Source organism: Leucopleurus acutus (genome assembly GCF_964270905.1).
Source record: "Leucopleurus acutus genome assembly, chromosome: 2".
NCBI classification, from domain to species: Eukaryota; Metazoa; Chordata; class Mammalia; order Artiodactyla; family Delphinidae; genus Leucopleurus; species Leucopleurus acutus.
Genome location: NC_139143.1, coordinates 178,830,626 through 178,847,205, shown reverse-complemented (window position 1 = coordinate 178,847,205; position 16,580 = coordinate 178,830,626). Strand labels below are relative to the sequence as shown.

The 16,580-nt window shown below is 54.5% G+C and overlaps 1 protein-coding gene across 2 annotated transcripts in view; it reads right to left on the bottom strand.

The window, feature by feature from the left end:
- The window catches only part of CAPZB (capping actin protein of muscle Z-line subunit beta), a gene marked incomplete at its 3' end in the record, with an annotated part of 135,299 nt that overhangs the window by 27,269 nt on the left and 91,450 nt on the right, over positions 1-16,580 (bottom strand). For both annotated transcript variants that reach the window (XM_082832302.1, XM_082832301.1), the window contains exons 3-4: positions 14,131-14,252; positions 7,679-7,792 (exon numbers count right to left, since the gene is read on the bottom strand). In XM_082832302.1, coding sequence (XP_082688428.1) covers positions 7,679-7,792; positions 14,131-14,252 — 236 coding nt within the window. The remainder of the gene's footprint in view (positions 1-7,678; positions 7,793-14,130; positions 14,253-16,580) is intronic.

The window sequence follows — 16,580 nt, the reverse complement described above, 5'->3', positions numbered from 1 at the left end:
CGGGAGTTATTCCAAGGAGACAGGGCACAGCTGCCGAGGGAGGGAACCGGGTCCAGGCTTCCAAGGCTGCCCCCGCCCCGCCCGGGGAGTCACACGAGGTACGCCCAATTCCCCAGCGACGACGGGCCGGGCTGGCGTGTGAAGTGCTGTCCCCGGGGAGCCCCACCCCCAACCCCGAGCCTCGGTGCCCAGGGCTCTTACTGCTGAGCTCCTCTGCCTGGCACACACCGCAGCTCCAGACTCCAGCACGGAGGCTGCAGTTCTGCACAAACCATAGCGTTTGCGCGACAGTTTCCACGCCATGACTGCTCCTATCAGGGAACGGAACAAAACCTCCCAAATCCAAGGTCCCAGATGCCAGCCAGGCCTGCTCTGGTGATGCTCCTCTGCAACAGGGACGCCCGCTCCAGTCACCCCACGGCCCCTCCCCGGCCACTGCTATAGATGCAGCGCCCAGTTTTTGGTCCTTCTCAGCACTTACCAAAGGGTGCGAGTCCTTCGTTCGTTTGTTCACTTCTTCCCCTGTACCTCCTCACCCCTGCTGGGCCCAAGGGGCCCGCCTGACCCACCCCCATGGCACCTGCAGTGCTCAGAGCACGGCAGGCTCTCGGGAAGTATCTGTGGCTCCATCCTAAGTACTCTCTCCCGTCACTGCAGACGGGAACTACTTCACTCCATTTCTGAAACAGATTTACTCAAGGTCTTGCTGCAGTCCATGGCAGAGCCCCACCAGGACCCGAAGCCTCCTAACGCGGCCTGCTGCCTCGCCATGTCTGCACCAAAACCACCTCCCAGCCACAATAAAAACAGCCACACAGGTCACTGCTGCAAGACGAGGATAATTCTGTCACACTCGAAGGTGTGAGTGGACACCGTGAGTGCAAGGTGAGCCTTGGGAACAGCGCCTCACTGATTGCCCTCACCCACCCCCACCCCCCAAGATGGGCAGTGGCACCTTGCTGACAGATAAGGAAACAGAGGCCAGAAAGCGGGCCACTCGCCCCAAGTCAGTGAGTAAGGGCAGACCAGCGAATCAAGGCCAAGTCTCTTTCAAAGCCCAGGCCCTCCCCCACTCTGCAGCCTGACGCGGACACAGTGACTTCTGCTGGGAGGTGTCTGTGCCTGCTGCCAGGGTGTCCCCGCCGACCACCAGTTAGCTGCTTCCCATACTTCTGCTACCTCCATTTCATCAGAAAGCCTCCCGCTGCCACCTACGATTCCCATCAGGACTGAAACACTGAAACTCTCCAGGCCCAATGTTCACATCCCAGGAAGGGGTAGCCCCAGGGAGCCCAGGGTGAGAGGTCTGAGATGGCAGCTGGGAACATGGAGTTTCAAGGACCCAAGAAACCAAGGCAACAAACTTTCTCCGCACAGGAACACGGATGCCCTGCCTTCGCTGGGCTGGTGTCGCTCAAACGTCACGTGACAGAGGCGCAGAGAAGGGAAGGAAGGAGCGGAAGCAGCCACAACTGTGACCCGGTCCCAGCGGGGGAGAGGAGGCGGGGAGCCGCGGGAAGGCCCATCTGCCAGCGCCCGGCCGCTGCCGGAGAGGCTCGCAGGCTCTGGGGCTGCCACAGGGACGCCAGCCTTGTTTCACTCTGTAAACGTCTTCCAGACAAGAAGGGCTGATTAGGAAACCTAATTAAGGCTTTTGAAGATTATCTCAGACCCGAAGCAAAGGAAGAACACAAAATGCCTTCCCGCCCCGCTCCCCCACCCCCTAGACTCTGGCCTTCGTTAAGCTTTGATTTCAATCAATTGCACACCCACTAAAATTAACTTATAAGGCCAATAAATTGCAACCGCATGTTTGAAGGTATTATCTGCTGCAAGCCAAGAGCCAAGGACCGCAGAGCGCGGGGCAAGATGCCTGGCACAGATGGGAGCAATCATCTCTGAAAGAAAGCAGTGCCAGCCCCTTCGGTCAGAACATCTGGTCTCAACAGAACCTGGGCCGACAGAGGACCCAGGGTGAAAGCCAGAGTGGGGAAGGTTTCCCATCTTCTCTGGGAACCTGAAAATGCAAAGCACTGAGCGTGGGGTTCGTGGCAGCCAACTGGTGGCTCACACCACAAATAAGATGTTTCTCTGGCAGCTGCAAGTGCTGACCCTCTACTAAGTCTCTCCCAAGAAAGATGGCTCACTTAGGTCACGTGATGAGGTTCCGTGACCGACAAGCTAGCCCAGGCTTAAGGCCTGAGAAAGCAGAGTCAACTCTGCCAAGAGAGCCGTGACCCTGTGAGCCAGCCACCCGAGAGGAGGCCCTTTCTGCGACCTCTCCCTCTTCCCCAGGGGCTAACTGAGCCAGCCCATGAATTAGAGCCAGGAAACCATCCTGGGGCTTGGCAGAGAATGAGAGTAGCCTGGATGTCAGCAACCAAGGTGGGAGGGCTTGCGGGGAGAGAAGTGATGACGTTCCAGATGACTGGAGAGTTGGTCAGGACTTCCCCCAGCGCCAGCACTCCAGCAAAACCTGCCTGTCATCTCCTGAGCATTTTCGGCAAATGGACTATTTTTAATCTAAGATCAGAGCTGTGCTATCAATGGTTGCTTAACAGTTATTCTCTTGGGGAAAAGTTACCACCACAATCCCTTTCTGTCACTGGTGATGGCAAAGAAGGAAGTCAGTAAATGTGGGAGGGACGGGAGGGTGAGAACGTGGCAGGGATCTGGGAGGAGCAGGGGGGAAGCCAGAACTGGGGGGCTTCAAAGGAATCATGCAGAACACACAGCTCACCTCCCTGGGCCCCTACGCGCCACCTGCCCACCTTGGGAAAGGAGTTGTGCTCCAAACTGCTGGCACTTTTAAGCTATATGGAGAAATGCTGTGCACAGGCAGGAGAGAGGGGGGCCACATCCCCACCGGAGCTGCAAGCCAGAGGGCCTGTTCATCAGTGTGTCCCCGGCCTGACCCCTCACTCGGACCACACCAGTTCCACATCCCAATTCCCTACAAAGTCAAAACCTTTACAGCTCCAGGGATCAAAGTCCAGAGCCCGAGGACAGAAGCCAAGGCTTTCCCTCGGGATGCTGGGGAAGAAGCTTTTCTCTCTCACGGCAGAGAGAAGCCCCCTTCGCCCGGCCTGGATCGCATCTCAGCTGGCTCCACGCTCCCCGAGGTCTCCTTCCACTCATCATGTTAAGGAGAGCATCAGGAGGAAGAAAAAGGTTGATGGGCCAGGACCAGCACAGGAGGAAGCGGAACCAGGAAGCCGTCTTCACTACCGTGGCCGCAGGTTCAGTCTTAAGGCACAGCCAACAGTTGGGGAGGGGGAGAGGTCCACGCCGGAGGAGGACGTGGCAGGAAAGAGCACCTTAGGCCTCTTTGTTTGTTTGTTTGTTTTCTTTTCCTTTTTTCCCTGTGCCACACAGCTTGTGAGATTTTAGTTCCCCAACCAGGGGGTTGAAGCCTGGCCCTCAGCAGTGAGAGCGCAGAGACCTAACCACTGGACTGCCAGGGACGTCCCCATTTTTCTTCTGTCAAACCTGCAGCCCTTCGGAAGCCAACAAATCTCTGTGAGCCGAGCCCAGCGCGGCCTCCCAGCGCAGCGCGAGGGCCCCTCCTGCTAGGGGCCGCCGAACAAGGAGCCCCCGAAGGCTCCTTACAGCACAGCTGCTCCCGCGACAAGGGGGTTCTAACTCTAAGCCCGAGGGCCGGAGCACAAGCCAAACTCGGTCGTAACTCTGCAATCCAGCAGGGCCCCAGCACTCACAAACACCGGGGGGTCAGGAGGAGTTCAAGCCGGGCCTAGTACAGGGGATGGGCCTGCTCAGCCCCCATGGGGCACAGGCCAAGCCCCACTTTGGAGCAGGGCACCCTGGAGCGGCAGCCGTCCGCATCCAGCCCTCCTGGGAGCGATGGTGTGCCCGTCCTCTCCTGGCGGCGTGCTTCCAATCACCCTCTCTTCCTTCTGGCAGGGCTGGGTCTGCCCGAGGCTCCGGCACCCCTCGGCAAGCCCAGGACATGGGCCATCCTGCCGGCTGCTCAGGCAGCAACTCGGCAACCAGAGCCAGCGGACGTGAGGCAGTATCGGGGAGCCTCCCCTCAGAGGAACTGCTGCCTGAGTCCACGTGTCCACGTGAAAGGCAGGCAGGTGGAAGAATCCACGGAGGAGTGCTGTGGCTTCCTTCACTGGGATGACAGCAAAGGAGTCTTCCTTCCTGCGGGAGGAGGTCTATACTGCGGAGGGGCAGGGATGAAGCATAAAGAGGAAGGCATGACCTACCGCCCCTGCCTCCCTTGGAACGATCTGGTCCAGGTCCCTAGAAAACCTGGAGCGACCACTGGCCTGTGCTGCTCAAGGCCTCCGAGCCCCTCACTCATCTCCGTCTGCTCCAGAACCACAGGCGGAAGAGCTCAGGCTCTGGCCCTGCCCAGGTCACTGACATGGCCACTAACAAGTCACAGGGCACTCTGACGACCGGGACTTCCAGAGGTGAGCAAGGTACTGGGAGGGAGGGGGCAGGGAAGGAGGAAGGGAAAGGAAGGAAAGAAAGAAAAAGGAGACTTGCATTCGTCCTCACATACGGCCTCAGGAGAGGGCGTCCTCAGGACACTGATAACACAGGGTGCTTTGAAACTGCTGACTCTGGTTGCCCAATGACAGCTCTAGCCAGCCCGGTGGCCTGAGGTTGCTGAGACAGGGAGAACCGGGCCTCCCCTCACATACAAGGGCATGAAGGGCCTCCTGCCTTCCTCTGTGGGCACCACCCGCAGGCCTTGTACTCTCTCCTCCCCCACGGAAAAGCACACTGATGGCATTCTCTGGGCCAGGATTCCACCTCCACAGACCATCCCAGAACCTCCGGGGCTGGCTTGTCCTGTTAGATCCGCCGCTGGGTGGGGGAAGCTGTCCTTTCACCCCCTCCCCAAGCCGCTCACCTTTACAGGAGAGTGCAGGCCCATGCACAGCCCCAGAGAAATACGGGTCATTAAGGCTTAATGCCACCTTCAAAGTGGACGCTCGCCCAGGCAGGGGAGCCTTCTCAGGAGGCGGCGCAGAGAGTCAGACCTAGGGTACGAGCCCAGCTCCTGCCGTTTCCTAGCGGATTAACCACTGGAGGACTTCTCTGAGCATCGGTCTCATCGTCTGTTAAATGAGGTAACTCCCACTTACCCTACAGAGTTGCTGTAAGGATTGGGGGATCACAGTGAAGACTTTTTAATGGTGATGGGATAAGGCTCACGATGTTAGGCGAGTCAAGACCCCACAGAAGGCACACGTCTAAGACTGACCACGTGTCATTATACACGTGAACCAGCGAGACAGGAGGGAGAAAGGAGTCAGAGACGACACCGGCCTCTTCCCCGGGCCTGGGCCCAAACGGCAGCACAGGGCACCAACACGTCTGCATTGCTTTATTCGGGAAATCACAGCCCAAATGTTTAGCCTCTAAGAAATCAGAACCAGCCTCGTGCTGATCCTTGGAGCCGCCGGCACAGGCAGCCCTCTGCCCAGACCACTCCTTTCCAGCCCGGGCGTCACTCTATTGTTCGTCCTCCCACAGTGGACGCACCGCGCAGGCAGGGACGTGGCCCTCCATATTCAAGGCCAGTGCCCCAGGGCTTGGCAAGCAAACACTCAAACGTCAGTCAGGTAAATGGAGAACTGTTGGGCTCTGGAGTTGGATAAGGACGGTTTCATACTGGACCATAACATGCGAAATACGTTACTGGCTGTGTGAAGTTGGGCAAGTGACTTCACCGCCCTAAACCTGTCAACTCATTTGTAAAATGGGGACAATCCTGTTGCACAGGCTGATGTGAAGATCAAATAAGACTGAGAGGCAGTGAACACTGTGCTCGCCCAGCCACTGGCTGGTAACTGCTGTTATTACCACTGCTCTCTTATTATCAATATTATCATGACCCCATGAAGCTGATTCCACTTGGGAATTCTTATTTAGCAGCTGGATAGGCTTCTTGCCAAATGGCCAGGTAAGACCAACTACAAATAAACCAGAGGTGACAGCAACGAGGACATCTCTCAGCATCACTGGAAGAGGAGCTATTCTACCACAGGGCAAATTTCTAGACATAAGAACCCTTTAATCAGTGAATTCACTCTAACGGTGAAAATCAGTAAGTTGTGGAAACTTCAGGCAAATATGGACTCAAGTCCTAGCTCTTCGCCTCTGTGTCCTGTGGTGAGTCATTTAGCCCCTGGGAACCTCAATCTCCTCATCTGTAAAAAAAAAAAAGGGAAAATCATCTCCCCCAGAGGGTCTTGAAAGGATTAAAGATAATGTATATACAATACTGGCACATGACAGATACTGCAGATAAAGCTGGGTCACACAGTGCCGCGTTCTACCGAAACGTTCAGGGCCATTTGTTCATGGCTTTCTCAGAACTTCTGCTTGTGTGTTGTGAGTCTTTTTGTCTGTCCGTGTGTCAGACTGAAAAGTGTCACTTTTCCTCCCAAACCAGCTTGTAAAGTAAATTCTTTATTATAGGCGTTACATCAAATCTGCTAAAAACTGGAAAACCACGCCAACTGTCTGCAAGATGGAGACCTGAAACTCCTTCTTGAAGTGTAACAACACCAACTTTCAGAGAGTGGTTTCCGCCGTTCAGATGCTTCGTTTCTCTCATTTCCATTTTCTTGCCTATGTCCTAGGTCAGGTCAGGGAGGGCACCCTGTAGACCGAAGGCCAATTCCCACCTACCTCAAGCCTCAAGAAGACGGTTTTACATTTTTAAAGGATAATATATACATAAAAAAGAACGAACAAAGAAAAAGTGACAGAGACTTGTGCAGCCTGTAAAGCCTAAATGTTTACTATCTGGCCCTTTGCAGAAGTGTATGCCACGCCCTCCCCAAATGACTGAACTTGTACTGAGGTAGCATTGCATGCATTACAGTTTTGTTACATTTTCAATACAGAACTGAATTAAAAATGAGATTCTACAGATTAAGAAAAAACGCTTCAGAGGATAACCTGCTTTGGAGCCTTTCCTTGCAAGGCGGATTAATTAAGTGGTCACCTTTCTGGTGGTGTGGAGGGAATGGATGGAAGCAGAAAGCAGGTGCAGCGAAAACACTTCCCAAAGTGCAGGCTGAGGCCCCCAAAACTCGGGAGTCAGCAAAATGCTGGCTCAGAGGTGGCTGCCCAAGGCCCACTGTTTAAGGACCTCGACTCCCCCCGCCCTGGTGACTGGTCTGGAAGCAGGTGCCCTGAGCTCCAGGTAAGAACAGAGTCAGGGCAGGCAGTGCAGTGAAAACCAGAGGGGCCTTTGGAGACAGACGGAGCCGGGTTTGATTCCTCACTCTGCCTCTTGCCTTTTGGACAAACACCTTAATCTTTCTGAACTTTGATTTCTTCATCTGGGAAACAGGGACTAAAACAGTGACCACATTTGTGAGGATTTAAGGATTTAAGATGACGTGTATGAAATATCTGGCACTGAGTCTTGCACAAGGGAGGTGCTGTCCCAATGGCACCGGCTGTTCCTGAGAGGCACGATGCAGAGTACTGCCCGGGCAAGGTAGCAGCAGCCTCTCACGACTGACCCGATGACCATGCTCGGGCCCAGCGCCCTGCTGCGGGAGCTCAGAACTTTTACTAGTTAGGCCAGCCAGGTGGCAGGTCTAAGGGAGACGACTTGGCCTTGCGTTTCATCTATGAACTACCTATCAAAAGAGCTGCGGGGCAAAGGGAGTCCGTAACTCACAGGTCTCGGTACTGGTCAAAGGCATTGTTGGCTTCCACCTCCAGCTTCCTCAGCCGAGCAGAAGGCATGGCCCCATCTTCCAAAGGAGGGTCATACTTGTTACTCCACGGTGACCTGGAGGGGAGAAGGAGAAGGAGATCACGTGAATCATTCCAGTGAGCCATCGGCCCAAGCCCCAGCTTCTGAAATGTCAGAGGAAAAGCCATTATCCACAGGCCCTGGGCATAGACACGGCTTTCTCAAGGTTTGCAGAGCAACGGCTCAGATTCCATCTGACCTGGGTATGAACCCCAGGCTCCAACTCTCACCAGCTGTGCATTTCCAACAGGTGTCTTGACTTCTCTGAGCCTCCCTTTCCTTATGTGCAAACTGAGGCTACTATTTACCCACAGGGCTGCTTTGAGGAGCACAGGAGAAAAATATTGATACATCAAGTGCCTAAATTAGAGACGGGCATATAGTAAGTGCTCAACAAATGGGACTTCTTTCTCACCCTTTTTAAAATTTTCCTTAGTTCTCACCATTGTTTTGATCAATAGAGGCCCCTCTCTCCTCCCTGGCCTGCTGGCAGCTCTGGAGAAACTCCTACTCCTCAAAGATCTTCTTACACGATTAAGGATTAAGAAGAGAGCTGTCAGTTATGGAAGCAACAAGAGAGCCAGCCCCATGGGGAAAGGCTGACCACACGGAAGAAAACCTGAGGGACAGAGTTCTCCCCGTGAACAGAGGACGGCCTTCCAGCCTCCAAGGGCTGTGCACACAAAGAAGACTTGAAGTAATGAGAACCAGCCTCACTTTTTCCAGTGCAAAGTCTTGCTGCATTTTTTAAAATGTGTTTTGCCACATCAGGAAAGCATTTAATCACAGAGAGTGCTGGAAGGGGGGTTATAAGGGAAATAGCCACTCATTAATTCCCGCAGGTGGAGTTCACAGAGCTGGGGGTTCAAAGAAAGAGAATTAAAAAGGTGAGGGGTTGGGGGGGGCCCTGCCTTGTGGCTCAGTGGTTAAGAATCCGCCTGCCAATGCAGGGGACACGGGTTCGAGCCCTGGTCTGGGAAGATCCCACATGCCACAGAGCAACTAAGCCCGCTCGCCACAACTACTGAGCCTGCGTGCCACGACTACTGAGCCCGTGTGCCTAGAGTCCGTGCTCTGGAACGAGAAGCCGCCGCAATGAGAAGCCCGCGCAACGCAACGAAGAGTAGCCCCCGCTCGCTGCAACTAGAGAAAGCCCGCGCGCAGCAACGAAGACCCAACACAGCCAAAAAAAAAAACAAGGTGAGAGGGTAAAGGAAAGGAGGAGAGGACAGTACGGAATCCGGACAAAGGCCTGCACATTCCGGGGCATAAACACCTCGACACGTCCGCGGCAAGAAACCCCACTGCCTCTCCCGTCTCCCCCCGACGACGCCATTTCACATCACTGAGGACTGAAAAGAACCTTCTGATTTAGGATTGTTGGTAAGGGAAGAAAGGCCTCACTGCCTCCCGAAGCCCAGTTTTAACTAGTTCTGTGCACAAACATCTTTCCTCGTGGTAACTGATGCCTGGCACCTACCTTAGCAGACCATGTCAAGTCAGCTGGGCGACCTCTTCTCCCAGCCACCCTCAGGCAGGGGTCCCAGCTTTCTTGGCTGCTGGTCCACAAACGTAAGTGGGGGAAGAGTTGCTGTGCTTGGTGTCCCAAAAGGGCCTCATGCAGCAGCTGCTCAGGCCACCTCAAAGCAGAAGGTGCTTCAAACCCTTCTTTCCACACCAGCCCCTGACCTCACTCACCAGTGTCGGGAGAGACTGTGCAGCAATGGGTTGAAATGCTCCCCACTGCCCCGTGACCAGCAGCCAGCTCTTGTGGTCACACTGTGTTGCGCACACGCCACAGCAAACAAAGGGCTGTTGGACAAGCCAGGACCCCACCTGGCTCGAAAAGCAGGCGAGAAGCCGACGCCGGGCACCCTCTCACACTCCCCGAGGCCTCTCCCTCCCTGGGCAGGGCTGACACATCCATCATCGCTGTGTTCACCCCTCACAACAGTGCTGCCCAACAAAACTTTCCCCGACAACAGAAATGTTCTGTATCTGCACTGTCCCAAACGGTAGCCACTAGCTTCACGTGGCTCCGGAGTACTTGTGTGACTGAGGAACCAAATTTTAAATTTTACTGAACTTGAATTCATTTACACGGTCAACTTTAGAACCTTAGCTCCCAGAGGGAAAGAGTTGTGTCTGTCTTGCTCTCCACTGTTTGCTCAGCACCTGGAACACTGCCTGGTGCTCAACCACATGCTCATGAGAAAAAAAAAGGCAGAGGAATGAGTGAATGATCTCACACCCGACACAAAGCAGAAGTAACCACTGCCCCCGCCTGTCCCCTCACTCCCACACAGATGTCAGTTCCTGCAGCGGTCACATCCCCACCCTTGACAACGAGAGCGCTCCAGGCAGAAGCGTGTGCAGTCTGCCCTCGCACCCCGGCACCCAACACACAGCTCGTGGGCGGAAGCCTTCCGGCGCGGGGTGGGGAGGAAAGGACACACGGCATCCCTGCAGGTGCTCCTCCAAACCAACAGCACCCCGGCACCCAACACACAGCTCATGGGCGGAAGCCTTCTGGCGCGGGGTGGGGAGGAAAGGACACACGGCACCCCTGCAGGTGCTCCTCCAAACCAACAGAGATGGGGCAACTTTCTGCTTTCTCTGCTGAGGGACACCTAAGCATTTAAAAAAAAAAGAAAGGAAAAGAAAAAAGAAAATCAACGAAGACCTCTTACCAGATCCAGAGACAAAGATGAGGTTGCAGAGTGCTGTCACCACCACTGTTTATTTGTAAACTACGCTTGGTACCTCACCTCCACTCACCGAGGGGAGTGCAGAGGAATCTGAGCGGGAGAATCTAAACTCCCCACCTGCCCTGCGGCTCCTCAAGTCCCCAAGACTCTCCTCAGCACACTCTGAGGTCTCTGACTTCCGTTTCCACGGTTACACGGCCATTGCTGTCCTGGGGGCCTGGAAGTCCCACCCCTACTGGCTTTCATTTAAAGGCGACCTGATTAGACATAAGAGCCGATCTCTCTTGAAGACTGGGGGTCTGGAATTTTCAAGACACATCTCTCCCTGCTCACAGATGACAGCGTTTCAAGCCGTTAGTCCTGGAGCCGGGGTAATTGTAGCTGGGGAAAGATCATAACATTACCCAGAATATCCTGAGTGGAAGGGGCACTCAGAACACATTTTAAGAGCTTAAATGGAGGCCATTTGAAAAAAGACAGATGGACAGGAACGCTTAGATTTCAAAAGTCAGGCCTTTCATTTCCCTCAGAGAATGCTTTTTGTTTCAGCTAACAGGTTTCAAACAGTGCTGCTGGCAAACCGTCACACCATAAGGATCTTATTTAAGCAAACGATCAGACACAGGACAGAAATGTGTGGAGAAACTCAGAAGACCTTGAAGTTTTATACCGAGAAGAGAAAAAAAAGGAAAGCCCTGTGCCCTGACACCCGGGACTCCTCTTCAGCTGAAGACCCCCAGGCCCCCTACAGAGCCCCAGGAATGCAGGTGGGAGCCAGCAGGACGACCTGGAGGTACCACATCCTGGGAAAGCCTGGCCTGGGCATGGACTGGAAATGATTCCAGCCTTCCACAGGCTGCTGGGCAACAGCTGCCTCACACAGCAAGCCCAAATTTTCAGGTGGAACAAAAATATGACGACGATATTGAAGAAGCAAGACTCAGCTCCAGGCCCCCCTCTTCCAGGGTGTGTCCCCTGAACCCCATGCCTGGTGAAGCTGCTCATCCTTTGGCCATGGGCTCCCTGGCTTGTGGGCCCACTTAGCACCCTGAGGGACCGCTCCCTTGGTGAACTAGACCTGGCCCTATGCCCACAACCCGGACAGTGGCTGGCGCTCCAAGGCTGAGCCTGATCGGCCTCAGGGCTTGTCTCACCACCTTGGGGCTGGACGCCCACCTCTGCACCTCCATCTCCACACAGACCTCCGGGAACTCAAGACTACCCACAGCCTAGCCGACTCTCCACGTCCACCCGATGGGCACCTGAAGTTTAAAATGCCTCCAAATCAGTCCCTCCCAGAGCCTTCCTCACCTGGAGAGTCAGTGACCCCACCTTCCAGCTGCTCATCTGCCCCACCCCCGCACCTGCAAACACTGCTGGCTCTACTTTTTTTTTATTTTGTGGTACGCGGGCCTCTCACTGTTGTGGCCTCTCCCATTGCGGAGCACAGGCTCCGGACGCGCGGCCATGGCTCATGGGCCCAGCTGCCCTGCGGCACGTGGGATCTTCCCGGACCGGGGCACGAACCCGTGTCCCTTGCATCGGCAGGCTGACTCTCAACCACTGCGCCACCAGGGAAGCCCGCTGGCTCTACTTTTTTTTTTTTGGCTCTACTTTTAAAACGTACCTCAAACCCGACTACCTCTCCCCATCTCCAACTCTAGTCTCCAGTCTAGGTTAGACCAAAATACATTCTTTACCTGACCTCCATTTGAAACTAGGAAAGGGACGTGATCACATGATAGTCGTCTAGTCTTGTTTAAATAGTATGAATTCTTTGTAATTTCCCCCAAGTTCGGTGCTGTTCAGCCCTTCACATGTGTTATTTCTTTCAACCCCCAAGTGCCCCGAGCCAAGCCCTATGGCCCTGGCCTTCAAGGCCTCTGGCCTCACCTCCTACCCCTGCCCACCCCCTTCACTGCTGTCTCCCACTCGGGCCTCCCTGCCAGGCTCAACCCTGACAGCTCACCCCACCCAGGGCCTTTAAAGGGGACACTCTTCTCCCAGACCTGCGCGGGACTGAACCTTCTCATCCTTAAGTCTCATTTCACACTTGACCACCAACGCCAGAGCCTTCCCTGTTTACCCCTCCGCCTCTCCCTCCCCTGCTCTTCCATTATTTTCTTTATTTGCTCTTCAACAATATATACTGTTTATGCAGCTGCTTACTCTCTGGATTCCTCACTAGGACACAAGCTCCACAGAAGAGACTCAGTGTCTGACACACGAGTGCCTGCTCACAGAAACATGTCACTGAGCAACCTGTTAGAAGAAGGAACACTATCACCCTCCACTTGATACATGAGAGAACTAGAGTCCAGAGACAATAAGTAATTTGTCAAAGTTCCCGTCTGCTCAAGGGGGCAGTGCTGGTTTGGAGCCCATGTCGGCTACCTCCAGCGAATTCCTCCTACTTTCATTTTTCAGGCCCCAACCCCTCCCCTAAAAGAGCATGAGGCCAAAGCGTTAAGACCCAGCCCAGGTTCTGCGGCTTCTAAAAAAAACCTATAGCCTACGGCATTCCTCCACCATTCTCCAAGGTACTGACTGCAGCCACCCACCACAGGAATACTGGATGCCTGTAGGGATTCCCAGTCTTTTTTAATATTAAGAACTCCTAGGCACCCTTAAAAACCTAGCTCGGACAACATCTCCTCCAGGAAGTCTTCCTGGAATCAACCTCGGCCTTCTCTATGCTACCTTCTCTATGCAATAAGCTTGGCCCTGGCTGCAGGAATCACGTCACACAGTAATCAGCTCCTGGGTGTGTCTCCTGTTCTAGACCACGGATCACCCAGGGCAGGGACGCAAGTCGACTTAGTTATTCACAGCCCTGGACAGGGTGATGGAGAGAGAGAGGACAGCTGCACATCTGTCTGACGAGATTCATTCACATGCCCTCCCTGGGCTCGGGATTCCTGTCATGGGCACATCCTGGACCTTCTCCTTTGCAGGATTTGATGCAATTTTAATGAAGTAGCTTGCTGGGGGTTCTTTCTTTTCTTTTTTTTTTAAATTAATTAATCTTTGGCTGTGTTGGGTCTTTGTTGCTGCGTGCGGGCTTTCTCTAGTTGCGGCGGCTGGGGGCTACTCTTCGTTGTGGTGCGCGGGCCTCTCATCGCAGTGGCTTCTCTTTATCGTGGAGCACAGTCTCTAGGCACGCGGGCTTCAGTACTTGTGGCACGCAGGCTCTAGAGTACAGGCTCTAGAGCACAGGCTCAGTAGTTGTGGTGCACGGGTTTAGTTGCCCTGCAGCATGTGGGATCTTCCCGGACCAGGGCTCGAACCCATGTCCCCTGCACTGGCAGGTGGACTCTCAACCACTGCGCCACCAGGGAAGTCCCTGTTTTTTTTTTAACCAACATCCCCCTCCTATTAGACTGTAAGCCCCACCAGGGCAGGGGCTTCTTGTTCACTGCTGCATCTCCAATGCCCAGTGAGGGTACTCCACAGACATCTTCCGGTCAACTGGATGGAATGATGGATAGAAGGGAGGGAGGGACGGAGGGAGGGAGGGAAGGAGGAAAGCCTAGCAGAAGCACAAGCAGAAAGAAGGCTGATGGGCTGTCAGATGCCAAAGCTCAGTAGTCCTTGAGCTGCTGCAGCAGTGGTGAGCAGCTGTGGCGGGCGCGGCACGCCTGCTGCATTCGTGGGGCAGGAGCTCACCTATAGGAGTCCCCATCTCTGTTGTAGTCACATAAAAGGTAATCCTTTCCCACCACCTTGTCTCTGGCGATTTTCAGTGGCTGGTCAACAGAAGACAGGAGATCTTCACATAGACTGGGGACCTGGCAGAGAGAGAGGAAAAGTCAGAACAGAGGTTAAAATAACACATCAAACCCAGGTTGGCTAACGGCATCTGTAGCCATACCGTGGTCAGCATATTTAACATCTGGCCCTTGGTAGCCTGCCAGAATTATGGGCCTGTTCTGTTCTTTTCCACATGTGTCTGACACCAACTGTGTCCCTCTATAAAGAAACCTGTTCTTGAATTACAGTGGAGCGTGATTTCCAATACAGCCTTCCTTCCAAACTGTGTGCAGCTTTAATTACCTGGTCGCCAGGGTGGTCTAGTAACGTACGAACGTGCTTGGTATTGGTCTCTGGCGGGCAAAGCATAAGCTGAAGCCCCGAGAAGAAGGTAAACACTTGAAACACACAGGAGTCCAGAGAGCTCTGAGAAGAAGAGCCAGTCCGTGCCGAGAGCTCCCACAGGCTCCCTTGCTGGGTGGAGTTTCCAGTACTTTCCAGGACCCCAGCCAAGCGTTACCAGGCTGGCTTACGGAGTCAACCCTACCTGCTGCAAAGGTAGCTTCCTGCCAGCTTCCCACAGTGCCGAGCTCCATCTGCTGTGCTCAGGCTCACCCTCCTGGGCCCCTCACTGAGGAGGGGGGCCCTCGCGTGGGGGGCGGGCAGGGCTGAATCTCAGGGCAAATGCTGCTGAATCGGACACAGAGCCCTGCTAGGAACCAGGCCTCTGGCCTCCTCCTCCCAACTCAAACATCAATTTCCACCGAAATATTCCAGGAAGGGAGGGCAGCACTCTCCAAAATGGATTCCTTCAGGCTTGAGTCACTTCCATGCTATATTTTCAATGTGCTGACTTATTCATTTCATGGGCCCGGGTTTACGGAGGCCCCACCGTATCGTTTACCCGACGAGTGGCTGCCAACTGCACCAATAACCCTTCCAAATGGAAAAGTTAAATCATGTGGCAAAGACACCCGAAGAGCAGCTCAGCAGAGGGGTGGCCAGTCACAGCAGTTCCCGTGCTCCCCCGGAAGGCCCCCGCCACCACCAGAGAGGCACGGATGGGGACACGGTCACCTCGGAGACCAACAGCCTCTGTGGGCTTCTCGAGGCATCTCTGCTGATGGGGGGGTGCCTCCGGACTCAGCCTGGAAGGCGCTGTCTGGCACACCTGTGAGATGGTGACCCTGCCTGGTGACTCACAGCCATTTCTCATACACCGAGCAGCACCGGGCAGCCAGCCGCCCGACACGAGACACACACATCATTAACCCCTGTCGACAACGTGCTTATGTCAGAACTCCTTCTGGATGCAACACCCATCTGTGTACCCACCTCCCCAAGCAGAAAGACATACAAACAAAAATGGGGCTGTGTTCAGTTAGTCCTGGTGCTGAGAATACCAAGCGTCTGCCACGTATCATGCACTATGCTGGGCCCTTTACAGATGGAAACTATCGGAAGCTCACACTCATCCTGTGAAGTAGTTATTATCCCCGTTTTAGAGATTAGAGAATTGAGGCCCAGAGTCATGAGGTTGCCCAAGGCCCACACAAGAAGAAAGCAGTAGAGAGAGGTGTCTCCCCCTCTGACCGGAACTCTGGTTTAGCAGACAGCTAAGAGGAAGAAGAGCACAGGCCAAAGGCACAGTCTGCTGGGAAACGACCCCCTCCCACCCAGCCCCTGCTCAGCTATGGCGCCCTTCACCTGGGAAAAAAAGGCCAGATCAAGGCAAGGAAGATTGTAACAGCTTCCACCCAAGGCAGCTGGGATTTGAAGTGGCCTTGCTTTCCTGTCGTTGGCCAAGTGCGAGGGCCCTGGGCACCTCTGTGCCCGCCTATCACTTTACAGCCTTTCCCTGGCATCACTATTCTGTTGGGCTGATTCCTTGCCTTACTTGTTGGGCCCTGACTTTTGCCTAGAACGCCATTCTAACTGGCTGGGGCCCTGACACTACTGGCCTAATTTATCCTGGAGTATTACGTAAAGACCAAGCAAACACGCTCTGAAGTTAGACTTCTTGACTCTACGACTCACTGGCCTCCTGGCCTGGGGCAAGTCACTTTACTTCTCTACCAAGTTGCATTTCCTCACCTGTAGAGTGGGGATAAGAAAAACCAACCCGGTTGGGGATTGCATGTAATGATGATACATTCAGCACCCAGCGTAGCGTCCAGCGCAGGGCAACGTGTGCACATCAGGAACCGACGCACTGATGCCCCTGCTCCCCCTCGGTCCCCAACACCACTGCTGCCTGTCATTCTCAGCCTGCAGCTCCAGCCTGGACGGCACCCCCGGTCTGAACGGCAGCTCCGGCCTAGACAGCAGCCCCAGCCTAGACTGCACCTGAATTTGCTGTACTGCCC